This window comes from Mastacembelus armatus, chromosome 9 (genome assembly GCF_900324485.2).
Source record: "Mastacembelus armatus chromosome 9, fMasArm1.2, whole genome shotgun sequence".
NCBI classification, from domain to species: domain Eukaryota; kingdom Metazoa; phylum Chordata; class Actinopteri; order Synbranchiformes; family Mastacembelidae; genus Mastacembelus; species Mastacembelus armatus.
Window position 1 is genome coordinate 24,210,252 of NC_046641.1, and position 27,140 is coordinate 24,237,391.

Here is a 27,140-nt window from a genome sequence, read left to right on the forward strand (position 1 = left end):
GAGCACCACTGAATGTGAACTCCACAGGTATTTGAATTTCAAAGGCTGTGTTTAGTTTAGCAGTGACTCCTACATCAATCAGATGGTTTGTTTTGGTTCTGAACTAAAAAATAAAAGGTTTGCAGGATGCAGTGGTGGAGTCATGGACCAGTCTTTATCTAACGCTAAAGATACTGTTAGTTATCAGCCATGTTGATTCTTAATGTGTCAGAGATTTAGTAGTAATCATGTATTGGATTCCAGCAGGAGATGAAACATTAAATAAACCCATCAAAGCAGAATGTATTTCCCACATTAGTGCAGCCTGTGTGTTAGTCACATATCCACACACTGTCCTGTTGGGCTCCAGGATGAGACTGAATTTATTCACGCTGACACTTAGCATTTTTCAGTCCGTCTTTTTCAGCTTATCATCTGTGGCTGCTTGACAGATGATTCGGTCTCGGTCTGTTTCTGTAGCAAAGACGTCCAGAGATGCTTTGCTGTCAACAGGAATTTATTTTTTTTATGGCAAACAAACACTATTCAGGAGCCGTCACCGACTCCTGCAGGTTTTAAATGGTGCTGACTTTAAGGCTACCCATAATGCAACACTCTTCTCATTCAAAATGTATCTGAACATGTTATTGACATGTCGTTGGATATAAATGTTACAGATACTTCGGACACATTTAGTGTATAGTTTCTATTAAAATGCACATTAGTTATTATAGTTATTAGTTATTAGTAATCCTTAATAATAACACAATAAGATCGTATATCCTGTGTTTCATCATTAACACAGGAGGAGTGTGCTTTATTTGAATCATTATGTTCACTGCTGCACCTGCTGCAGCTTCACTCTCTGTGCATTTGCAATTAAATGCAAAGACGTTTCAGGTGATGAAGATGATTTTATGTTTGCGGTCGTGTCGGCAGCCTGGAGCGAAGCTTCCCGAGCAGTGATGTAAAACATTTTTTTCCTTCTAAAGAGTCTGAGGATTTAGGCCAAAAATAAGCTTCTCTCAACAGACTCGGCCCAGAAGAAACTAAATGACTGGCTCTTTTTTCAGAGCTTCATAATAGAGCGTTTATAAGGATTAAAGAAAAAGACAGCGCCGTGTGTTTTTAATGTCTTGCGTGTTGGCTTGACCTTCAGCTCAGGAGATAGTTTCACCATAGATTTTCTGTTTGCCACTGTTTTTGCCTCAGTGTGTCAGCGTGAAAATGATAAAGAGCTGCTGTGCAGCTTTAATGCTGCTAGAAAGAATAAAATGTGTTAATGATGGCTCTCAATGCAGTGTGGGGAATTACAGTGACAAAGGAAGTGATGATGTTGCTGCTTTTTTTGGCAGAAATTACTTTTATTCACTGAATTCATTAGGCAGCCCCAAACAAATTTAAATTGGATGAACAAATGCTAATTGTGGGGGAAAACAAACGATAAGAATGATAACTGTAATGTTAGTAGTGGTGGTGGTTTATTGTCTGATGATCACTGAGGGGAGTTTATGGTGGACCGTCCGTTTTGTTTTTATTTAGGCGGCTATCTCCAGGTAAAGGTCGGCGGTGCCCAGCAGGATTCACGCCGTCACACGTGTCCGGTCTGAGGCTGATAATCATCAGCACTTTCATCTGGTTTATCCTTTGATTTTCAAAGAATATCGGCCCGAGTGAACTTCAGACAGTTATCTAACAGCCAGCCGGTCACACGTCTCTCTAAAACACCGCACACATTTTCCAAAGGCACAAAATGTCTGATGCTTGATGTGGGTTTTTAACGGGCTGTGAGTCATGTCTGCTGAGCCGTCAGACCTGACATGTGACTTACATTTACAGCTGTTAAGCTGAGTCACATTCACAGACATTTCACCAGGAGTGAGAGTTGATTTACAAGGGCCTCTCTGTGTAATTCAGGCCGACCACATTTGACTGAAGCTGCGTTTAGACAGACGTCAACGCCGAATGAACAAAAACGTAGCTGCCTCATTCATCACAGCCAGACCAACAACTTCAGGCAAAAACGTGCTTCAACGCAATATGACGTCAGCCAATCGGATGCATCCACGAGCTCACACAACATCCAATACCAACCGCTTTGAGTTGGTATCAATATATCAACAGTATCAGTATATGTTTTGGCTGCTTGATGCAGTGGAACAAGCTGTGAATACCAACTTAGTAACAGCCCTGAAGCTGATATGGTATATGTGTTAGAAACAGGGGTGGAAGAAGCACTCAGATCCCTTACTGCAGTAACAGCAGCAGTACCACACTGTGAAAACACTTCACTATAAATAGAAATCCTGCATTCAAATCCTACTTAAGTAAAGGTATCTTAAGTATTATCAACAAAATGTACTTAAGGTATGAAAGTAAATGTACTCATTGTGCAGTAAACTGGCCCCTGTCTGTGTTTTACTGTGTTTCTGGATGAATATTCCTGCTGCATTAGTGTACATGTTGTACTGCAGCAGTTTATATAAAAACAACCTGTGATCAGAAAACAGCAAAGCTAAAACAAAATTCATAATCCTTGTGGTGCATGTTGCATTAGCTTGTGTTTTATGGGATTTTTCACGACATGTTTTCAGTTTTGCACCTTCGGCTGTGATTCTGATATGTGGCCATTAAACTGCTTGTTGTTTAAATTGTGTTTAGTTTTCCTAAAATTGGGCTTGATGAGCCTTTAGCAGACTTTCTGCTGGTTATGTGGATGCATAGAACATGTGTCACGTCTCACGTCTAGTGTCGTAAAAACACAGGGGCAGATTGGACCAATTTGAAGTACTTTATAAAGTGTGAGTTCAGTTTAGAAGTGTGCACAGGAAGAGGATGAAAAACCATCATTGGAAAAATAACTCCAGCTGTCAGACACATGGAGTGCAGTAAAAAGTACAATATCTGCCTCTGGGGTGTAGTGGAGTAGTAGTAGGTGTACGGCTAAATGTACAAGAACCTGAAACTTGTCGGTTATTTCAGTAAACGCTCTTAGTTACGTTTCATCACTGGTTTGACAGCAATTCCCTATTTATCCATCAACATTATCGTTCATTCAGGGTCGTATCAGTGTCCCCCTGGTGGATCTCAGTTGTTCCCTGTTGTTTTGTTTCAGGGTTTGGTCTCCACCTCTGGCTCTGTAGCTGCTAAATGCTCTTTCACAACTTTCTGAATAAAACCAGCTGCTGGAAACAATGAGACTGAAAAATACAGTAAATGTGCTGCAAAAACAAAACAGAACGGGCAGAATTTCAGTCTGTTATTCAGCAGTTTTGTGATTTGTATTTCCTCAGAAGTGCAGCTGCCACAGGTGGTCAAAATGAAGCTGTCCATATTTTATGATTGGATCCTTTTGGGTCGTGATTGTTTAAGGTAGAAATGTCTAACCTGCTTTACCAGATGTTATATGAGACCTGAAGCACAACATTTCTCAGCTGAGAGAATTTTCTTGCTTATTTTTCCTTCGTTTTCCTTTTAATTTGACTCATTTCATTTCTCTGTTCCTTGTCGCTAAGGAAGAAAAACATACATTTACGGCTCAGTGTAAAAAAGGACTTTCATTTCTGTTTCATACTCCGGAGCTGGTGAAAGAGCTCTGCTCTGGTTCCGTCTGTCGGCTCCACCGGGCTGTGATTGACAGCAGGTTATTGGTTGAAAATGTGGAAATCAGACAGGCAGAGACAGAAGAACCCCCCCTGGTGAATTTGACAAAGACCTGAGGCTTCAGAGGTTTTTTGAAAATGAGCAGGTGACCTTGACAGTTCTTTGTCTCCTTTAAGACCCAGCCTCATCAGTATGCTGCATTTTTTTCTTTCCCCCGACCAGGTGAAAACTTTCTGATGGAGATCTGAAGGTGTTAAACAGAGTTTTCATTCCTTCAGGCCTGAACAAATTCATCCCCAAAAACACGGTAATGTTCATTTTTACATTTCAACAAACCAAACCCCTGACAGGTAAAAACGAGCAGCTCCAGTGTATCAATAATTATCATGTATTGACGTCCTGTTGCAGCTGCAGCTTACATGTTTTTGGATTATAGTACTGATTCTGACTGATGCTGCTTTTATCATTTGGATAAATTGGTCCAGTGGACTGTTTGTTTGACTCTATTCATCCATCCAAAAGTGTAATATAGCAACTGCGCTGATGTTAGCAGTAAGCTAGCTTGAAACAGAGGCACCACCTGTGTGTGTGGGAGTGTTTGTGCATGTTTGTGCTCAGCTCAGCCTCAGATTGAACTCAGAGCTGTTTTTCCTGTTATTTCCCTCCTGCCCCTCTTCTTTCTCGTCTTGTCTCTGCAGCTTTGTGAAGTAAATTCATATGAAGTAAATTCATAAAGCCCTGTGAGAAGCTGAGCTCCCCCGGTCGTGTCTTCCCATTGACTCCATCTGCCAAAATTCACTTCATTTATGAAGAACCACCAAAAATATGTGCAGATTTTCCACCTCTCTCCTTCGCCTCAGTCTGCACCGTCCTGGTGAATCTGCATCTGTTTGTATCTGTTTGTGTGTAATCATGCAGCTTCTGAAATTTGCATTCGACCTGCAGAATCTCTCCAGATGTCTCTGACAAACCTGAACACTCGTAGTTTAAACATCCATAGCAGCCGTGTCAGGATCTCCACACCCTGCACAGCTTTGCACAAACAGGATGGTTGTGTCACCGATGTTTGCTGTGATCAGTTCAACGCTGTGAAAACAGAGGCTGTAATTGTGGTTCGAATGAATGTGTGATCACTGTAAAAAAAAAAACACCTGGGCCCTCTGAATCTCATCTGTGATTCTGTTAAAACAGCGCCACAATGATAAAACCTCCGCTTTAACGCAAGAACTATAAAATATTTAATGCCTCGAGTTTTTCTTTTCATACTGAAGCACAGCAGGACTTTTGCAAATGTAGAAAATGCACCAGCTTGTTGTTTGTCCTGCATTCGCTGTTCGAAGGAGAGAATTGTTGTCACACTGCTTTCTGCGAGCTAAAACTGTCAATCATGTTTCACCTCTGGGTGCAGCTCCATCAGTGACGTTAACACTAATACTTTTCCTTCGTTTGAAATGGTTGTCAAAGTGCCACTTTCATTGTATGCATCTTTGACAACCGTTTCCTTAAAATGGGCAGCTAATGCTAAAGAACTAATAGGAGGGGTTCATCAGGACTAAATTGATCCACAATAACAATGTGACCTATCAAAGTTAGGTAACACTGACTGAAATGTCAGTATTGGCTCAGTATATTGGCGTTTTGATTAATGGGCTGATTCTCAAAGTAGAAAAATGGTTTTTCATTTGACTTTATAATTAGGCAGAAGCTCAAATACAAGAGAATCAGGACGAGTGGACGAGCAGGGCAAGTGAACGGCACCGCTGACTGTTTTGTTCCCTACTTGAGGTCGGAGAAGTGTGTTTTCAGAGCAGTTCAACAGCTCATGTGGAGGCTGCACTGAGAGTCCATTAGGTATCAAAGTATCAGTGAGTGTGAAAAGGCTTTGCGGTGCGACGGTACGCCCACACACACATACACACACACACACACACACACTGCTCTGCAGGCTGGCAGGTTTTCCTCTGCATTCATTCACCACAGCACTTGCTGCTCAAGGAAACACTGAAATAAGGGAAATGCATCATAATATCAACACCCACCATCTGTCATTACCCGAACAACCTTCTAAGAACCACATCAGATCCTCTTCTTCTCTGTCTTTAATATCTTATTTAGCTAGAGAGCTTTCCTGAACACAGTGTTCCTCTTCACACACACACACACACACACACACACACACACACACACACACACACACACACACACACTTCTGTGTGTTCAATGAATGATAATGTTCAAATCAGATTAAGTCTTACTGAATCAGAAATATTGTGGCGTTTTGGCTCTGGTTTGCATGAATTGTTGAAGTGTTTTTCACAGCATTACAAGGCTGTAAAATCTATGTTAAAAAGGACGGTTCCCACAAGGATTGTGTGAAGCACCACAGGAGCGATCTGGTTATTTTTAGTGATTATATAAATTCATGTCTGTTAAGGGCGGACTGGTATGTGCTGAGCTGCTTTTATAGCTCTGCTGTTTGAGTCTGGACAAGCAGCGTGCATGTAAAGGAATAATCCACTGCTCCATGGATGGAGATTTAATCCAACTCTGTCCTTTATGTGTCAACCAGTAAAAAAAATGTCCTTAATGCCCTATGACTGAAGAAAACTGTGAAATAGGACGTCTTATATCTGGAAGCCATAAAATCCTACAACACCCAGGATGCATTGCCTCTGGTACGTCCCAATGTCCCGTCCATTGTAGTTCATTTAACGCAAACTTGAGCTTCAGTGAAGTCTCCTTTTCAGGTTGGATGTTGTCAAATTCTAATTATCTGTAGCTTTTACTAAATTCATCAATATTAACTAAGCAGGTTTCACAACCTTTAGCAACACTGAACACAGATCGAATGTTAATTGCTGCTTGACATTGATTGGTGTGACAGAAATAACAGCTGGGACACACTGACTTTACACCTGGTGTTTCACAAACCACCTGATCCAAATAGTCTCAGTAGCGATTCACCGGCAGTATCAAATTTGAAGTGTTGACTCGATGCTTAGCGAGTTGATTATTTATCGATGTAAAGCTTTCTGTCTTACAGAAGTGTTACAGAGTGATGTGTCTTCTTCACAAACAGTCTTTGGCAGAGTGCAGTCAGTGATTTGGAAAGAGAAGATGAACCAACAGACTAAAGTCTTAGTGCAGCAGATTTAACATTAATTAGGTGCATCTCCTGGTGGCGACATTGGCCATTTTTCCTGATGAAAGCAACAGTCAGCATCAGCTTAACGAGAAGCTGCTAAATAAGAAGAAGTGAGAGGATTGAGAAGAGGCTTCTGAGAGCTGGAGCTTAATGAATCTGGGCATTTAGCCAGCTGGATCCAAAGTCAATTCGAACCCTAGTTTGTTCGAGCTTATTATGGTGTTTTTACGACAGCGCCACGTGGCGTTCAGTGTTATACGGTTAAGTTGGCATCCAAAACATTAAAAAGCAGACATCTATGTTTACATTAGAGCAGTGCTTTGCTTTGCTTTTAAATTTAACCCAAATTGGTCGACTCTTGTTGTGTTACTTGATATTGCGGCTGCACATTGTGTGATGATGCATCGTGTTGCTGTGGGTGCTGCTGTTCCCTGTGTCAGTTTGGGTTTGTTCAGTCGACTGCATGTTGGATCAGGTCTGACTGTTCTCAGGTTGGATCAGGTCTGATTGTTCTCAGGTTCCCTTTGGACCAGGTCTGTTTCTTTGGGAATTAGTTGATGTGATCTGAACACAGACTAAAACCAACAGTGAGTGCAGGATCTCTGCTTTGTTTACAACCTGCCAGCTCCATGTCCACACAGCGACGTCGACGTTCTTCAAGGAACATATCATGTCTGAGACAGAGAGTGACTTCCTTAGTTTGAATAATGGACTTTGGCTGATGTGAGCAATGTGTTTAGATCCACACTTTGACAATATAGTACATTGCACTTTCAGAAAAATCTGAATGTTCTGGTTGTAATTAAGTCTTAAATATTGACATAAACAGTGTTTAAATTGGAACCAGGTAATTACGGCTGCATGACATGAAGTCATCTATTCAAAAAAAAAAAAAAAAGAAAAACCACTTCCCTGCAGTAACCTGACTCAGTCTCCTGTATATTGAATCCGTCTCTGGTGTTACGTCGGCTGCCAGACTGTGATGTCTGTCTCACTTCACATGCTTCATAATTATATCATTATAAAAACGCTGCTTGCAAACACTGCATCTCTGGCAGATTAATTTATGCAGAATTGGGCTGACATAATTATTGTTAATGGTTGATTGTGCAGCAGTGGGGTTGTTGAAGGAAAGAAGAGCTTGTTAGCTTTTAGGGTTTTTTTTTTGTTTTGCAGCAGGAGTTATTATGGCGGTGAGCACTGACCATTGTTTTTCACTCAGTCGGTTTAAATGCCATTAGAGCTTGTCATTCACTAGAAAGGTAAGTTTTGTGTGTGTGTGTGTGTGTGGCCAGAGACAGCAGAGATGAGAACGGCTAGAGAAAGAAAATGGGGAAAAAATGGCTACCCTTTGCAAAAACACGGAAAGCACACACACATAACGCATTCACAAACCAAAGATTGTCTACACACACACACACACACACACACACACACACACACACACACTCTGCCTCCTCTTTCAGCAGCAACAATAAAGACAGGGATGATTTCTGTCTGGGGAAAAAAATACTGTCAGTGCTGCTGCTCGGTGCTCACTGAGGGATTTAATACGAGAGGAGGAGAAGAGGAGAGGATGGGTAGGAGACAACAGGAGGAAAAGAATAGGGAGGAGGAGTACACGAGGACACAAAGGTGGGAAACGAAGAGGGAGGAAAAGGAAAATGAGGTGCAGGAAAGGACAGAGAAGAGCAAAAGATGAGAGCGAAAGCACGAGAAGAGAAAAGGTTACAAGGACAAATAAAGGATGAGATGGGAGAAGTAAGAAAACGGCATCAAAAAAGGGAACAGGAGGACGAGAGTAAGGAAAGTGAATGAATAAAAAGATGAAATAAAATATGCAAGAAGTGAGAAAAAAAGGAGGAGGAGAGGAATAGCATGAAGACAAATAAGAGATGATGCGAGGCAAGGAAGGAAAAAGATCAGACGAAAGAAAAGCAAAGGAACAAGAGAAGGAATAAGGCAGAGTAAAAAAACGAGGACGAAGAGGGAGGAAGAAAAAAACGTGACGTAAGGACATGGGGAGAGAGGAGGGAAAGAAAAGAGGAAGATGAATAAAGGTAAAGAGGAGGAAGAAAGGATAAGAGGATGGAGGAAATTAAAAATGAGAGGTCAAGGAGGAGACAATAGAAGAGGAGGAAAAGATGACAAGAAAGAAGAAAAGGGAGGAAGGAAAACAGGAAGAAAGGTGAATCAACAGGAAGGAGGATATAAAAACATTTGTAAGAACAATAAAAACGAGAGGAGGAAAAGATGAATAGGAGGATAAGCAGAAGGAAGTGGAGGGGGCGTAAAGAGAGACAAAATAAAAACAAGAAGCAGATAAAGGGGTGGAAAAATGGAAAACACTGACTTGTAAGGAGGATGAGATAGAAAGATGAGGAAAGGGGTGAAGGAGCCAAGGACTGGAGGAAGTGTAGACAAGAAAAAGAGGACGGGATGAAAAAAGGAGCAGAGGATGAGCAGAAAGAGGAAGAAGAGATTTGCTCATCGACAGAATTCAGTTTTACAGCTTCGACAAACACTCCTGTGTCCATTAGCAGGGCAGGATGAGGGGGCGGAGAGATGGAGGGATGATGGGTAAATGAAAAGATGGATGGACGGATAATTGGACTGATTAAAAATCTTGTCATTTTTTTTTAACACACAACAGCATTGCTCTGTAGTGTTTGCACAAAACTGAGTGAAGATTAAAAAAATAAGCATGAAAACAAAGATAAAATGTCTCTTTGTTTAATTATAGATTCTAGAGGCAGAATTAATGGAAAACTCAGCTGGCTCCCCCGACACCCACCGTCCTCCCTCCCTCTGCTGATTAATTTGGGTAAATCCAGCTCCGTGTGCGAGTTAGGACAGCTGTTAGTGATTCAGCCTCGGCACAAAGCGCCGGCGTGCCGCAGGAAACGTTAGAGTCAGATCGGCTTCAGGTTGAACCGAGATCTGTTTTCTTCCCCTTCGTCCTCGGCGACTCGCTGCTGAAGTAGATTAAACACACAGCTTTTATCTAGATCTGCAAACACTGTGAAAACAGATCTCATTTTCATTTTTTATGACGCCTGAGTGGAGAATTACTGCTGTTTATCTCCGTCAACCAGTGAACTAATATTCACATTACAGCGGTACAGGGAACTGCTCATTGATTCATGTGCCAGTTTGGTTCAGATCTCTGCCGTACGTGCTGATGAGACCATTACTGGAAAATAAGAAGTACTTTTGTTAACAGATGACAGTTTGTTTTTTTTAGATAATTATCTTGTTATCATGGGGGGAAACAACCTTTGTTTTCTTGAAATGTTCATCCAATTATCATGACAAAACAACTTTCTTATCCCCAGATAATGTGATAATTAACTCATTATCCTCAGATAACCAAATAAAAAAAAAAACAAAAAAACAAAACGTTCTAGATGCTCTCAGCTTCTGTGGACGTGAAAGTGCCTTTGTAATTTTGTCATGAAAGATTGTGCATCTCTGATTACTGGAAATAAGAAAATCCAGTCAGCATGTGTCCTTTAGTGTGCTGTGTTTGGGAGCCTGTCTGGAAACTGAGTCTTTGAGGAAGAAGGAGGCTGGAAGGAGTGTGTGTGTGTGTGTGTGTGTGTGTGTGTGTGTGTGTGTGTGTGTGTGTGTGTGTGTGTGTGTGTGTGTGTGTGTGTGTGTGTGTGTGTGTGTGTGTGCAAGAAAATGAGGAAGACAGATTCTGTTTGTGCACAGCTCTGGGGTCCATGCATATTTTAGTGTTATTTGTGTCTTTGTGTAATCCGTGCTCCTGTGCGGTGTAGTTAAAGCAGTAATACCTGAGTCTCTCTCTCCCTCTCCCTCTCTCTCTCCCCGCCCAGCCCAAGACACTGAAGGCTTCACAAAACAAGATATTGGAGACTCACAGAGAAAAAAAAATACAACAGCAGAAATCGATGATGGCAGAAGCCTGAGGCGAGAGCAGTGATGCAGAGTTTCAATCAGCATCAGGTCCTGGGAGGAGGAGGAGGAGGGAAAAACACTGAACAAGAAAAGAGAAATACTGTTAACACGAGCAGATGAAGTTCTCATAGCTGAACAACATAAACTGATGACTTACGGTTTAGGTGCAGGTCTGAACGAGGACGCGGGAAAATGACGCAGTAAAGTTCAACATCTGCGTTAATGCAGCAGGAATATTCGTCCAGTAAAACGCTGACAGGGACCAGTTTACTGCACGATGAGTACTTCTGCTTTGCTACTTTAAGTACATCTTGTTGATAATACACTCAAGTAGGATTTGAATGCAGCACTTTACTTGCAGTGGAGTATTTTCACAGCGTGGTTACTGCAGCAGCAGAAGCAGCAGTGTTGAGTCCTGGTCTGCTGTGTAGCTGTAAAACACTTTGTATGATTTGTCTTGAGACACAGTTTTCACACTGCCCCCCCCCCCCGTCGCCTCTGAGAGCAGCCATTAGTTCCACAGTGGAAGAGGAGGCTTGACAGGAAAGGGGAACCAGAGGTTGTTTGACGCGTGAGAGTGAGACTCACCAGAAAGGTTTCTAGAAAGATCATGGTTTGTGTTAAGATGATGTGTACTGGGTTAAGGTTAGAGGACATTCATCATCGCGGTTACAGGGATAAACGCGTGGTTAAGGTTATGGAGCGGTCATGGAGAAAATCATGAAACATATTTGGTTGTTTTTTGTTTTTTTTTTTACTGGATTTTCTATCAGAAACTTGATCGGTTGATTGAATCCGTAAAGGGGAACAGCACATTATGTTTGCACTGATTCACAAAATGAAGAAGAGCTCAGCTGTGTGGGAACATCCATTAGTTTGAAGCTGGCTCACCACTGGCATGAAAGGTAGCAGGCTGCTTTTTGACTCAGATAGATTAGCTTAGCTACTCAGCTAATGGGTAGAGTCAAAGCTGGAGTATGTGGGGACATACAGTAATTATTGGGATAGAAAATACCCAGTGCTCCTGGTGTAAACGCTGGGAGGACTAACATAAACACGTCCATCTCAGCCGAGAGCAGAGACGTCCGTGTTTAAACAGCTCACCACCCCCTGTTCCCCAACGCCTCCGGTATTCAGTGTTACCACCAGAGCTCCGGACTGTTGTTATTCCCCTTACCTGCTCTGCATTATCCCACCATGTGGCACAGCGTTTACCATGACACTCTGACATGAGGGCATCATTCAGTCTGAGGTCAGACTAAATCAAAGCAGGTAGATTGTCTGCCTGTACTTTTACTCCCACTGCTCAGATTGGACCTGGCTGCCGCCTGGTTTCAGGCCTGTCTTTTAGAGGACTGGAGCTGCCTCCTTCCTGTTGTTCTGCTGAAGTCTCTGTGTGTGTCGTAGGATTTTTTTTAATTAAGAAAATGTGCGAGAAAGGATGATTTATTTGAAGCATGTAACACACGAGGGAGCCGGCTCGTGTTATTATTATTTTGCTGTGCGACTGTGTCCTGGCTGACTGTATGTGTGTGCATTGCGACTGAGCGTTGTTATTCTGGTTATCTGAGGGAGGGAAGGAGCGTTAACGGCAGAACAGAAATCACTGGGGATCGTGATTCTTCTTTTATAGTTAATTTGCTTTGTGCTTTGGTAGAAGGAGTCCTGGGTGATCTCTGTCAGCAGCTGTGTGGGAGTTAACAGACGGTTTCAGGATGCACAGAGGATCATCTCTCTTTTGTTTTATTGCTATTTTGCATGATAAATTTGCATTGTTTTCAGGGTTTCGACATAAATGCGGCTGAAACAAAGCGGCTCATAATACCTGGAGCACAGAGGCGGGGATTGAAACTAAACCCTGCACCCTGAGGTGCTGGTGAGCGTCTTCTGCATACTGAGCCACACCAGAGGAGGGAAGAGTAATTGTTTTGCCAGATAAAGCACGGGTGTAACTTTATAGTGACACAGGGAAACATCTTCCTAAATAACTTCCCATAAATCATAGGGAACATCCACAACAGAGCTGGAACGATTAGTTGATGGTCAGAAAATTAATTGGCAACTATTTTTGTATTCAAATAACGATTGTGGTCGTTTTTTAGGCAGAAATATCAAATGTTTTCTGTTTTTGGCTTCTCAGCTGTGAGGATTTGATGCTTTTTCATAGTAAACTGCATCTGTTGGTTTTGAAGACTGAGGGATTATAATGTTTCACTATTTCCTTTTATACTTAAATCAATTATAGATTCATTGATTTATCTGAAAGTCCCACAGATTAATTGATAATGAGAATAAACATTACCTGCAGTGTTCAGGATCTCTTTGAAAGAATGAGAGAGATGTTTTTGCACAGCAGATCAGTAGATAATCATGGAGAAACTTAAACATCACTAAAACCACCACAGTTGATTATGAATGTCCTGGTAAAGCCTCTTGGCTCGGTTCTGATCCGAGGCCTTTAATACTGAGTATCTGCTGATCTCCAGTCCACATGTCTGGAGTTACCCTGGCAGTAGCCTCTGCAGTTTAAGCCTCTGCAGAGGAAAAATAGCAGCCAGGTTTTAAAGAAAAGCACAAATTCACCCCATTTTCTCTCCAAAGAAGGAAGAAAAAAAAAAAAAAAATCTCTTGTTGGATTTGAAAGCGACTCGTGTGAGTAACTGACTGATCGTCACAATAACAACAGAAGCACAACGCCTTTATCTGGGAAACCAAACGCCACAGCAGAGCTCTGTGTTGGACTTGACAAAGCGCTCCTGTTTTCTCCAGTATTTACAGACCTGGCACGGCGAGGCCATTTTTAAAATTTTTATTTATTTACTTACTTTTTGGACAGGGAGATCGCTGAAGAATACGATGCAGTGAGATATCTGTCAGGCCCGTAATCTTTACTGAGTCACAGAGAGGGACAGAGCCTTCAGTGCAGCAGCTCCCTCAGCAGGAATGTTTCCCAGAGCTGTGGTCACTGGGTCCATAGTACGTGGTGAAGAGTGGAGCTCAGTATTTCATTATCTGTGTAGCCAGACTGATGGCTGTCACTCAAAAGCCTTGGAAACGTAAAAACACTGTTGTTGGTTCGATGAATCTGTGCTAGGACCAGAGAAGGAACAGGATTTAAACTGTGACAGGCTGTGATGGGAGTATAGAAACATTTAGCAGCAGGATCTATCTCCAAACACCAACAGGGTTTAATATTTGACTACATATAATACAAGGCCATTGATGGCGTCTGGTCTGTAGTCCAGCAGGTCTGCCATGGGTCATCTGTACTGGTTTGTCTGCACGTCTCCACCTGATTAGTGAAGCCGCAGTAACTGTGAGATTCGTATTGAAGAGAGGTCTCACTGTCCTTGCAGCAGTCGGACTCTCTTCTGTCCGTGCAGTTATATGTTCGCAGTCTCCAGCCGTGCAGTGGCACATCCACCCTCCAGGTTTGTAGTCCTTTTTGAAACAATAGCTTTTTGTTTCAGACACAAGCAGAGAAACACATTTGCTTATTTCTAGGTGATTTTGTTGGCGTCAGCCCAGCAGCCTCTCAGGATCATCTTTATTTCTGTTGTGTGATACTGCATCGAAATATTGTTACTACTGCACGGCAGGCAGCGGTTAACTCTGTGCTGTGTTTAAACCCACAACCACTGAACAGCAGCGCGATAATCTGTCGTCAGCAGTCTGACTCTTGCACAGCAACATAACAACACACACTGAGACCGGAGGGTAAACGTGCACACTAACATTAGCACTAACATCATATCACCTGCTTTACAGCGTCTGTGCGACCGTACTGAATCCTAACCCCTGTATCGTGATACAGTGTCTTGTTAATTAACAACCACTAAAATTGCATTGCTGCTAATCTTAGCGAAGTTAAGTGAAATGTAAGTAGATGACATTAATGATTTAGTTCAGGGACTGGTAATCTGGCTCTAACACGTTGCCCCTGTAATGTGAACCTAATGAGGTTTGCAGGAGAGTCTGGTATTTGTCAAACTGCACAGACTTTCTCTTGTAAATGACTTAAAGTGGAGATTCAGGAAACGCAGAATAAAAAATTAAAAAAAAGAACTTATTCCTACTGTTTGTCTGTTATACACCAGAAAATGACATGATGAACGGCAGTAATGTTGTCTGTCTTATGATACTGTTGCACGTGGCAGCTCTGCAGTTTCTGTCTGTATGTGCTGTTGGGAAACATGTCACAGTGAAAAAGGCTGGAATCTTTGCTCCTTTTGGATCAGACCGGTCCTGACAGAGAGATACCACGGGATCACAATAGACCGGCTGGGAAAGGGATATTTTTTTTCAAGTCTGGATATAGTTGAGAGATGATTAGCTGTCGCTCAATATTAGGAAAATGGTAACTGCAGACCGCAGATAGAATAATGAATGGTATGACATTTGGAGAAATGTCTCCTTTTCTAAAATGTCCTTCCGATTCGTGCCTCCATTATTCACCAGGCTCCAGCCCTGAAGTAATCAGACTTGGATTCACATCAGGAACATTCCAATGACATTAATAATCTTTTTACCTATATTTTTGTGTTCAGCACAGTCGTGCACCTACATTTCATTAAGTCTAATGAAACTGAGCTGAACTCAAGTACTATTACATACTACAGTGCAGGGCAGTCTCCTGTTCTCTGGTCTCTGAAGAATCCTTCTCCTCTTCCCTCCAGGTGGACCCCATGTTCACGGTGCCAGCTCCCCCTGCTCCCGGCCACCCAGGGGCCCCCGGATCCTCCCTGCCTTTGGCCCCTTCCTTCTCCCCACCAGCCCTGCCCACCTCGAACCCTAAGCAGCTGGCGGTGAGGACAAGGTCTATCGGCACCAACACCCAGGACAGAGGCGTCTCAGGGGGGCTGGAGGGTGACTCGGCCTGTCTGGGCCCCTGTCAGCCTGGGACCAGTGTCAACCTGGAGGGCATCGTCTGGCACGAGACAGAGGAAGGTAAGAACCTGATTACCTGGATCAGGTGTGTGCAGCCGGTTCTAGAGGATCCCATCAGACATTTGTTTCTCCCAGTTTTCCATTCATTTCACTAATTTAAGTCTATAAACCTGACATGTTTGAAAACAGACCTCCAGCATGTGACACAAGTCAAATGTGACATGTCAGATTAAATAAGATACAGAAGCTTCCAGCTGTTATTTCACATTCAATCAACATTTACTGCAGGTAGAAAACTGTTGGACCAGACTTGATACTGGCAGAGATCCATAATTCCTGTGCCTGGATTGAGGTCAATACATGAATATACAGGCAACTGTACATAAATACTTAGTGTATTTACACAGTATACGCTTGTACGGTCCCTTAAGGTAAAATAAATAACTAAGAATACAACAATACACACATACTAATAGTAATTAGTGTATAGCCTCCAGTCTGTGTCTGAATGTGCTCACACCTGAGCACGTTTTGTAAAAAAGATGAGACACAAAGTAGGTATTTCTCTACACACTGCACCACACACACACTGTGTGCAACACACACACACACACACACTGTGCACTACATACACACTGTGCACTACATACACACTGTGTGCACCACACACACACACTGTGCACCACACACACTGCACCACGTGCACTGCACCACACACTGCACCACACACACACACTTGTGCGTCAACCCTGCAAGTGTTTGTGTGATCTGTCCAACCACACACTGATAATGTGGATGATTCACAGCAACACGTTCAGACCCAGTTTACAAAGGTGACAGAAAATCAGATTTGATGATTGGTCATAATAAATACTGGGGGAATGTGTCCTTCATTACCCTGTGGACATAAATTAGACAAATAACAAACTGAAACAACTAAATTGTCTTTATTTCACACATAATCGCCTAAAACAGAATATTTGGTATAGCCTCCTTTGGCCTTGCACTCCTGCTGCATTAAAACTTATATTTCCATTAAGAAAGTCAATAACTGTAGCTGAGTAAAAAGATAATGTGTTGTTTTATGACTTTTTTCTGCCTTTGTTGTGAAACAGTAAATTCCAAAATTCATGGTTAACGACAATAATTAGATTTTTAGCGTTAGAAATATAACTGTGGCTAAAGAGCTGGTGTATTAACCATTACAGAAACATAAGAAGTAGTTTTGGTAATCACCAATACTGTGAGTGTAGGACAGCTGTGGACCAGCTGCTGGTCTAATAAATTCATCAGAACCATCAATATGACTAAATCTATGTCTTTATTATGTCAACTCAGTTGTTATTATTAGCCATAGCTTTTCATTTCAGTCTATAATGGACTCAAAGGTCATTACCAGTGTGTTTACATGTCTGCTTGTAACTTCTGCTCACAGTTAGCCAGAACATGGCTACACACAATGGGAAATCATTTTGGTTTTGGAAATGTGTTTTCTCACCTTCCACAACAGAATATTTGTGATTTGTTTTGGACTGTTGGCCATAGAAAACAGGCGATTTGAAGAAGTTCTATTCGTCTCTAAGAAACTGTGATGGAGTTTTTAAACCGGCCGAGGCACATCATTGTGGGATGAGATGTGAACAGACAGTGGGTGAAGCTTGTGGTGTTTACTGAAGGACTGAGGAAAAGCCTTGTGTTTGAATAAATAAAATAGGGTTGTCATCCTTGAGTGAGGCCAAGATGGCTGAAACGCATCAGCAGCTTCTCTGATCCCTGAGCTTGACTTCATTTTGATGAGACACTTTTCTGGCACTGATGTGTGGAAAAGCCCGGACGTAGCCTTCAACACACTCTCAGGTTTTCTGGCGATTTGAGGTTCCCGTGCCTGTTTGTTCCCCAACACGCAGAACAGACAGAGAGAGTGATAATCACAGATAAACTGAAGACAGGCTGAGTGAAAGCTTCACTTTGGCCTTTTTCCTGAAGTCTCCAAGAGAAAATATGTGGGAAAATCAGGTGCTAGTTTCTAGCAAATGGTTTGTTTTGGTCCCTGTCATCAACACTAAAGACAGTGTTGCTTGCAGGATAAAATCAACAAGGGAGGCTATAATTGGAGACTGTTGATTTAGAAGCTGCAGGAGGACAGTATCCAAATCCCTGACAGCTCCTGGGGAGTCTCAGTAAATAATTCCTCCTCCTGAGAAGTAGTTTCTCAGGTTTTTGTGTTGTTTTGTTTCCAAAATGAGACTGTTCAGCAGAAAAACAACAGAGCTGGTTGTTGACAAAATCCTTTTATGTTCCTGTCCTTGTTGACCTCTCACAGTCAGAATCCCTGGATGGAGCTAGTTAGCATGTTAGCATGCTTGTTAGCATGTAGCCTAAATATGCACTTCTAGTAAGGTGATACCAGGTGGCTGCACCTGTATGTGGTTGGAGATGGACTCTGGAGCCTGATTGTTCCCCATCCTCTGACTCCTGGGTGGTAACCTTTGACCTTTTCCCAGTTCTCTGTTGCTGCTGTGACTGGTTTTGTTTTGGTGTTTGCAGGTTGCATTGTTGTTGTTGGATGGAAGCATCTTTACTTAGCATCCATGCTAATATCGAGTGTTATGTAATGTGAATGAGGCTGTATGTACATCTACATCATGCCACCCTCTGTGTTTCCACTGAGTTTCTGTTTGAAATCCATCTGATTCAGGTTCTGTAGGTCCTGCTCAAGGTTCATAACTGTCCTGGCTCGTCTCCGTGGTGCTCTGTTTATAGGCAAAACCATTTTATAGATGTTTATCATCGTGGTTTGTTCTTAATTGTTAAATATGTTTTCCTTGTGTTCATGTTTTTGTCACAAAGTGCTATAAAACAAAGCTTTAATAACTTTTTACTTTCTAACAGCACCACTAAACCTGAGGGCAACATGCAGCAAAGAAAAGCCAACAGCATCTTGACACGAGTCATTGCCTGTCAGAGCATCACATATGCCTCTGTGCTGTTTCCTTAGCTGCAGCGTATGTCAGCTCTCCACTAAAGCAGCAAGCCTATCACATTTGCACATCCTGGCGTCTGTGCTGCAGGTAATGAGCCAAGCAGACAGAGTAATACGGGCCCCCATCAGGCATGGACGGCTGCAGACACATCCCCCAACACACCCCCAAGACTTGGATGGTTAGTCCAAGTAAAATACTTTGATTTTGTCTTGAAGACTTGGACGTGCTGCTCTGTGTGAAGTCCTGGAGATTTAGTGACTGATGGATTTAATGTTGATAGAGAAGGTAGTGCTTTATTGTTTGTCTTTGAAGGCAAATCTGCTTTCAGTGCAAAGAGATTTAAAGACCCCGTCAAGCCCCACACATTTCCATAATGAGTCTGGATGTAGTAAAATCTACAGTTGTGTAGTAAAATCCTTCTGTAATGCAATAAAACCATATAAGACATTGTTTTTAGAAAATACTGGCGTTAAGCTGTCCCTTCTTTGTGGTGCTTTTACCTATTTACACTGAACTAAAACAGGAGGCTGCATAATACTGCTGCTGTGTTTTTCTCATACATATTTCAATTTTTCCGTTTTACTTATTTATATAGCGCATTTAAAAACAGCCGGAGTGCGGCACACATTAAAAGACAAACAGACTGTCTAAAAGAACAGAAGAAAAACTGGGAAACCAGAAAGATCAAATGAAATCCAACTAAAATAAGAGACAAGCATTGTTAAACTAGGAAGATAAAATTGTAAATAAAATAAATATAAAATGCTAAAACATAAAGAGCTACAGTACCAAAGTACCAACATTTTTATTAAAAGTGTCAATGGAAGAAGAAGATTTGATGCAAAATGTTCCAAAACTCTCCAAATCTCCCTAAACCTTGAGTCTCAATGGCGGAACAGTCAGAAGAATTTGTTCTGAGGCCTGGAGAACATTAAAATCAGTTCTATATCTGACATGTTAGCTAAAACTGGAGTAATACTGTTTGTTTGACTGGTACCAGTTCCAGTGTTCCAGCTGTAAATGAGATAAAGGGGACTGGCCGAGTCCCAGGTTTCCTGGGCTGCAATAATCGAGTACTGATGAGGATGTTCGTGCAGCGTGACAGTCTTCGTATCACTGAGATGGACAATGGTGACATGTACCAGCATCATGAGCTTAATACGTTTAATATTTAGGTTCATGGGAACGTGACGCATCACACAGAATGACACTCTGCTGTTGGAAGACCATCTCCTGTTCTTTAAACCATGACCCACCACCTCTTCCAAACCACAGCCAAGAGTTTCTCTGCCTGAACTTATGAACCTGTTTGTCAGGGATGTGTCAGAGCAGATCTTTTTCTGATGGAGGCCTCAGATCAGAAAAGGCCTCTTAGTTTTATGTGACAAATCTACACAGGAGATGTTCAAATTTGCTTTTTGAGAAAATATTTGAACAAAGTTTGTCCCTGAAAAAACTGGGCCCAATAAACTGGACATCACACCTAGTGTGGGATGGAAAAAACATATGCCACAAGAAAAACTAGATGCTGCTACTTCTTTCTATCATTTCAGATCTTTTAGGCAAATGGAGTTTATTTATAAACATGACTGGAAATCCTCATAAGAGCAGTTTTGGCACTGAATAGCACAGAACCATGAGTCCAAAACAAGAAGCAAAGTCGAACAAGAAACCTGTCCAACAGTACAAAATGATACCATGGGAGAACCAGGCTGCGGATCAGACGCTCTGTTGGTTCACCCTCCAATTTTGACGCCACCGCGCTTTGATAGGCCTTTAACAAGGACAGCGCTGAGCACTGCAGTCCCTCAGAGGAGGTGTAATACCTTACTGCAGGCTGCTAATGAATAAATCCCATCTCTGTCTGCCCATCTCGCTCTGCCAGCCGCCGGGCCTCTGAAGTGGAGTGTTGAGTTTGGCGGAGAGGAGTTTGTATCCTGGTCCAGTGTTAATTAACTACTCACTCCTCCCAGGCAAAAAATAAAAAAGAAGAAGAAGAAAATACAAACAGAACACAGAGGAACACATCCCAGGCCAAGAGTTCTCCCAAACAGGCCAGAGAGAAGCGAAGGAAAGATTCAGGGAATAAGTTTTGTCTCGTGGGGCAGAGTGAGGAGAGAAAACCAGATGGATTAAACTCGTCCAAACAGACCAGAGAGAGAGAAAACAGCAACATGAAACTGAATTCAAATGTTTGCTCGCAGATCGTGGCTACTGAGAAAAAATAACATAGAAGGGAAAATATGAGACAACACTGAAATTATTAAAATAAATCTTCAGCGCTCAAACAGAATATTTCAAATGAGAAAACAAAGTGCTGCATGGTTCTTAAAATGTTGGTTCTACAAAAACAATTAGTCGATCATCAAGGAACATGAATTGGATGTTTGGATTGGAAAAATGATAAACACTGTTCTAGTTTTCTATTTTTGGGGGTTTTTTTGAGTGTTGCAATTTAAGACTGACATTTTATTGATTCAATGATTTATCCATTATTTATAAAACAACAACAAAAGATACACAGGCACAGGTTGAGTTTCATATTCCTTTTATTTCATGCTTGACCACCCACAAACCAGCAGCTATTTAGGTTGAATATAATGTTTAGGTTCATGGGAAAATAGTAAAAAAAAAAGTTAAAGTTCAGGTGTATAAATACAATTCCTGGATTTAAACCAAAAGCTTATTTCTTGACCTGTGGCTGAACTTTCCAGCACATTTCATTCAGTCAGCACCGAGCAGAGTTTTTAGATGTCCTGCTAACAGACTCGCAAACAGGAGTGAAATCCTCCTGCAGCCTCTCGGTCGAGGTAACGAATGCAAACAGGAAACATCAAAGCACCGTGATCCCACATCTGTGGGTAAACAAAGAGCAGAGTCACTGGGCGCATCAATAATATAATACATCTGGAGTTATACATATGCTCTGCCATTACCCCGTGTTTCAGTAAAATAAACACACAGGTATTTATGGGTATATGGTGTGATATAATACTAAATATGAGTATGTTTTAGAAAGAGCCTGAAGACTGAGGAAAAAGACTGAGGCATGAAAGACAGAAATATGGAGGAACAAAAGGAGAAAATGTGTTTGTGCTCAGGCTGAGTCCCAGCAGGCTGACGGTGAGATGGACAGAATGGCAGCAGAGCTTTTGTCCCTGTTTTTAAACCAGTGGAGGGAAGAGGTGCAGAGGACTGTGAAGATGGAGGCAGAAAGAAAGAAAAGAGGGGGAAATGAAGCTGGATGATTTAGTCAGATAAGAGATGGACAGTGTCCGAGTCAGAGACACACAACGAGACGAAGGCAAAGAGACACACACACATGAGAAGGATGGATTTTCTTGTGTTCTCCATCCTCCCGTCGCTGCAGCCCCCACCTCGAGGTGGTGGATGGTTTCGAAGGGGAGATGCAGGTTGCATGTTAATTAAGCAGAATACTAATTGGAAAGACAGAAAGGAGAAGACGAGACCACCATTTCAGCCTCAGCACCCCCCCTCTCCTTCCTGTCCCTGCAGGAGACATAGTCTGATGAGAGCTAATCAGACGGTGATTGGCTCGACTCGTAACTCAGCTGCACAGACTTCCCCACAGTCTGTCTGACTGGCTGCCAGGCCAAGCAAATTATAAGCACTGTAAATAATTACTGCTAGAAGGTGATTTGCATCATATAAACACATATATAACACAATCAGCTGTAATAACCACTGCAGAGTAGCTGATTCACAGGATTCTTTATGTTTTTGAGGGAAATGCATTCATCTGCTTTCTTCACTGAGGAGACTGGAACCATGTATGTGCCCTTAATAACCTACAGACTGGAAACACAGGGAGAAACTTAACATGGTTCTGTCCAAACACAACAAAACTCAGCATTTATAATTAACATGTTCACACTGGGAAGTTTTATCTGTACAAAAACAAAGTGTCAAAATAAATCCTGTTTTTATGGATTTTGTTTTTTGTGTGATGGATTGTTTTTTGTTTTTGACTGTGCGGAGCCTGGAGGAAACCTCTTGGAAAAGACAAGAAAAACCAGCAATGAAAAGCAGCCACTGTTAAAAGTTTTAAGAAAAGAAACATCACCCACTGGCTCCCTAGTATGTTTTCTACCAATCAACCCTGTTTCATAGAAATGACATTTATATACCGTTGATTTGCAGCAGTGATTGTAATTTGAAGGAGCATTTGTTTTCAGCCACAATAAATAATCACATCATCCACATAGAAGTAATCATTTGGTGGAAACAGTTTTGTGCAGACTGGTGCAAATCAGCTGTGTTGCAGTGTTGGAAACTTCTGCAAAGACACTGTGACTCCGTGTGTCTGCACGGTGCGCACACACCCGCAGAGGAAACGAGCAGATCCTGAGAGTTTAAAGCAAAGCAGCGGCAGGAAAGTTGAGTGTGGAAACGTTTGCGGAGCAGAGAGGGAGAGCTGGGCTCGGGCTGGGTGGGTTTGTGCAGGATAGAGCCTGAACAGATTCAGTTATTTTTCTTTCAGTTTCACAGCAAACTCAGCTGCAGCTGCTGACAGATTTAAGAAAAACCTGAACAAAATCAACAGAGAGGCAATAAAAACAGCTTAGAGTGGGAATGAGTATGAGCTCAGAGGGAAAGATGCATTTAAAATGACATCTGGTTCAATATGTGCAGCAGGTGAGGATGCAGAGAGGACAGACGAGTCCAATGAAGGAAAAGAAAAATGGATTTTTCAGTGGCTCCTAACAAAAAACCCTAAATCCAATGAGATGCCGTCATCTGCCCATCAGATTACGTCCTTTTACTGTCTATCTACCACTTTCTTTGTTGTTCCCCTGCATATTAAACCTCCTGCATGGAGTCACTCAGCTGCTCAGTGACATTCAGCTCAAGGGTTTTCTGTTTGAACATTGTCTCTGTGAAGCAGAACTCAGCATTTGCACTAACTGCAGTCTGGGCGTTTGTTTCAAGAGGGTTGAGAAATTAAGAACGTGAAGGCTTTTCGTTTAACGTTCATGACTGTAAGACAGAAACTATCGAGTGTTTTGTCGTCTCCCAAAGAGGAGACAGAGTCACGCCGACTAAAAATAGAAACACTGTCATGTTTCAGACAAAGCTTCAGGGGACGTGAGTAAAGAGGAAAACCTCCACTGTTTGCTGCTGATCCTGACTCTCTAACAGTCACAGACCAGTCTAGATGAATCAGAATCTGTTTATTTTATTCTCATCATCCTGCACTTTAATAAGAGCAGCCAGTACGTTACCATCACTCTATCCTGTCTTTTTTAAGTGCAGATGCACGTTTGTTCCCCTACATTCTCCGTGAAACATGCTCCACCACTGGAGAACAAATGGCAAAGATCATCTCTGCTCTGCTTTTTTTTTTAACCTGCAGGACCAGTGTCTAGGTCTGGAGACCGTGTCCTGTAGAGTACCTGTCCATGTTTGACTCTGTGTGCTGCTGTGATGGATGCTGTGTTGTTGGTTAATGAGTCAGTGGTATAATCATCCTGAGGATTGTGCACAGCTCACTGAGTACATCAACTACCTACTGCAGAGGAACTGTACCAGACCCATAAAGGACCTTTATCTGTCTCAGCTGAACCCCAGAAGCCTCAGTAGACTCTGACGACATATGGCTGAACGACAGTAGATGGTTTTGTTTGGTTCTGCTCACATTGTGTTAGGAAACAGTGTATCTCCATTAGTTATCCTGGCTTTGGTTAGTTTGGGGGTGTGATGTAGACGTAGGACATGAGTAACATTGAGTCCAGGTGTCCTCACCCATTAGAGTCAGTGGATATTTGTGTTTCTGGTCAGTTTTGTCAGAAAACTCAGTCTCTGTTACCTCATTCAGTCACAGCAGGTGTGTGCAACCAACATTTATCCAGGTTTATGGACCGAGGACGTGATTAACCTCAGACGCTGGCGTCTGTATAAATACTCACTAGGAATCTTCTCATGATCTGGCTCTGGTTTTTCACAGACCATGTGCACCTGTTTCTTCCACTTCAATCAAAAATAAAATGCTTGGCTGGTTTTTTACGTCCTGTTTCCAAACAAACCGTTGACCTGAAGCTGAGTGTAGTGTCACCGCAGGTTTCAGGTCTGTGTGATGAAGAATAAAACTCTGCCTCTTCGTGCCCTCGTCTTGTTAAAATGAGCGGCACACTTCCCGGCCCTCGCTCACTGGGTCTGAGTGTTCTGCGAAGGTGGAGGCCATCAGGCTTAATTGAAGAGCAAGAAGTCGTGTGTTGCAGTCAAACCTCGTTTTAAAGCCATAATGTGTCCAAAATTTGATTTGCTCCGCGCTGCTGCCGGCACATCACAAAACAGAGGTTAATGGTTTTCAAATGTCAGTCTGAGAGTGTGTGAGAGAGAAAGTGCAAGAAAAAGACGAAGAGGGGGACATTAATTCAGATGGCTGAAGGGTTTTTAATCCCCTGATTAGAGTTTAAACCTTGACGACTACACTTTCCTTCCAACCAACAAGCTAACTGAGATGGGCCACTGGGTTTTTGTCCTTGGATGCTCCTGACCTGAACTTTACTCAGACAAACAAACAGTCTGAACCAAGTAAAAGACAAACGTGATCTCCATCCATAGGGTTTCATTCCCTAACCAATAAAAGCTGTTGCTCTCAGTCACCAGCTTGATTTTTCTTTCTTTTGCTCCTTTTGCTCCTTTTTCTACCTGCACATTTGTACGTTGTCAGTGTTTCTTCATTACTGTAGATGCAAATGAGAAGAGATTTGAGTTGCTGTAGAGCAACAAAGGCTCAACAAGGCTCAAACAACAGGTGAAAGGCTCCTTTCATACTGGGGGCAGGGTTGAGGTGCTGTAAAGTAACTTGTCTGTTGTTTCTTCAAGGCTTTCACATCTTTGAACACACCTCACACACAGAGACCTGGTGTGTCTGTTGAAACACTGACAGGCTGATTTCATGCAGCAACATCTTCAAATACAAAGAATTAATACTAAGACCCTGATTCTACTGGGTCCCAGTAGACCCAGTACTAAGCATCCCGTCGCTGTCCTGTGTGTTCGACAGGGGTGCTGGTGGTGAACGTGACGTGGAGGAAGAGAACCTACGTGGGAACCCTGTTAGACTGCACCAAACACGACTGGGCTCCTCCAAGGTAACGCTCCGTCTCACGCATTAACACAGTAACACAGCTGGTTTTGGTTCTTACAGGTTCAAGTATTAATATGGGAAGAATTTCAAGCTAATTCTCCACCATGTTTTATTATGAATATATGCAATATGTGTTTAGGTTCAATACAACTGTCAGGTGTGTGTGTGGTACCTGCTCAGCAGTCAGGCCAAAAATTCTATTAAATTATTTTCTTACATTTTTAAGGACAGGCTTCGCACAATTATCTGTTCGGTTTATTTCCCTGTTTGATCCGTCGTGATTAACTGTTTTATTGTTCTGCTTATTGGCCTTTTATTTGCTTGCGACTGTTTATTGGATTAAGTGAAAGGAGCACTTATTTTTTTCAAGTGCTTTAATGTTGCTAAAATGATAAAAAGGCTAAATTGGCTCTGGGGCTGTGAGCTGTCGTCGCATGATGAGCTCTAACAAAAACACTCTCCATCCCATCTGTCTGACAAATGGAGAGTGCTTTTTGAAATGACTGTGTAGAGAATGTGTCAGGGTCCTCTCACAGGGCTGAATCCTCTCGCTTATTGTTCCTGGATGTAATTGATTGTTGTCATGGCGATCACAGCTCAATTCTCAGAAAGCAGGGACCGACTGCAGTTCGTTATATAAATCAATGGATATATGTCTTTTCTCTTTTGATGATTCATTATCACTTTGTGTCCAAAAGATTAAAGGTGCAATGACCAGATCAAAAGCACAAACTATGATCAAAATGTCTGAGATTATTAAAAAAATAAATAAATAAAAAGCAAAGTGAGTGAAATAACAGGGCTGCATCTCTTTATCGATCAAAATCTGTTTTTTAAGTAGAGGCACGAGAGCCAGAAATATCCTTGAAATGCCAAAGAAAACACAAAAAAATTCAGTGGCATGTTCCCAGCAGCTTCAGTGACATTCAGGGACAACGGGTGTAAAAAAGCAATTACAAACATCATAGAAATGTCAGATATCATCGTTTTAACATCACAGAGGGGGACAAGAGACTCTAGTCCCAATGTGTTCTGCAGTCTGTTTCATTAATAAGGTGATTAAAACCCAAAGTCTTTCCAAGGTCACAATTTATTCATGGAGTATTTAACAGCAACCAGTCCTGTGATGTAGCGTCATAATTAATGCATACAAAGGCCAGTGCAGATGTAAGGTTCAGGGACCAGCTACGCAGACAGAGCTGTGGAAAACTCCAAAGCATTTGGTTTTCCTCATCACAGCAGACAGGTTATTAATATAGATGACAGTGTGTGTGTGTGGAAAAGCATCTCCAGTGTTAAGATGCAAGGCCCTGTGGTAAACAGCATCAAAAGGCTTCAAAGTAGAAGCGACGGGACGTGAATACAAAATGTCCCTGTATCAAATACAGAGATAACTGTGGATTGTACAGTTTTTTTTTTTGTTGTTATCAAAAGAGAAGCAGGCTTTGTACAGAGAAAATCAATTTTTATCCTTTGCATTTGAGTAAAGTGGTGCACATGAGCCTGG

At 42.1% G+C, this 27,140-nt stretch overlaps 1 protein-coding gene across 1 annotated transcript in view; it reads left to right on the top strand.

The window, feature by feature from the left end:
- Positions 1–27,140, top strand: part of znf608 (zinc finger protein 608) — a 43,430-nt gene that overhangs the window by 5,642 nt on the left and 10,648 nt on the right. Inside the window, exons 2-3 of the mRNA XM_026322091.1 lie at positions 15,325–15,595; positions 25,550–25,637. Coding sequence (XP_026177876.1) covers positions 15,325–15,595; positions 25,550–25,637 — 359 coding nt within the window. The remainder of the gene's footprint in view (positions 1–15,324; positions 15,596–25,549; positions 25,638–27,140) is intronic.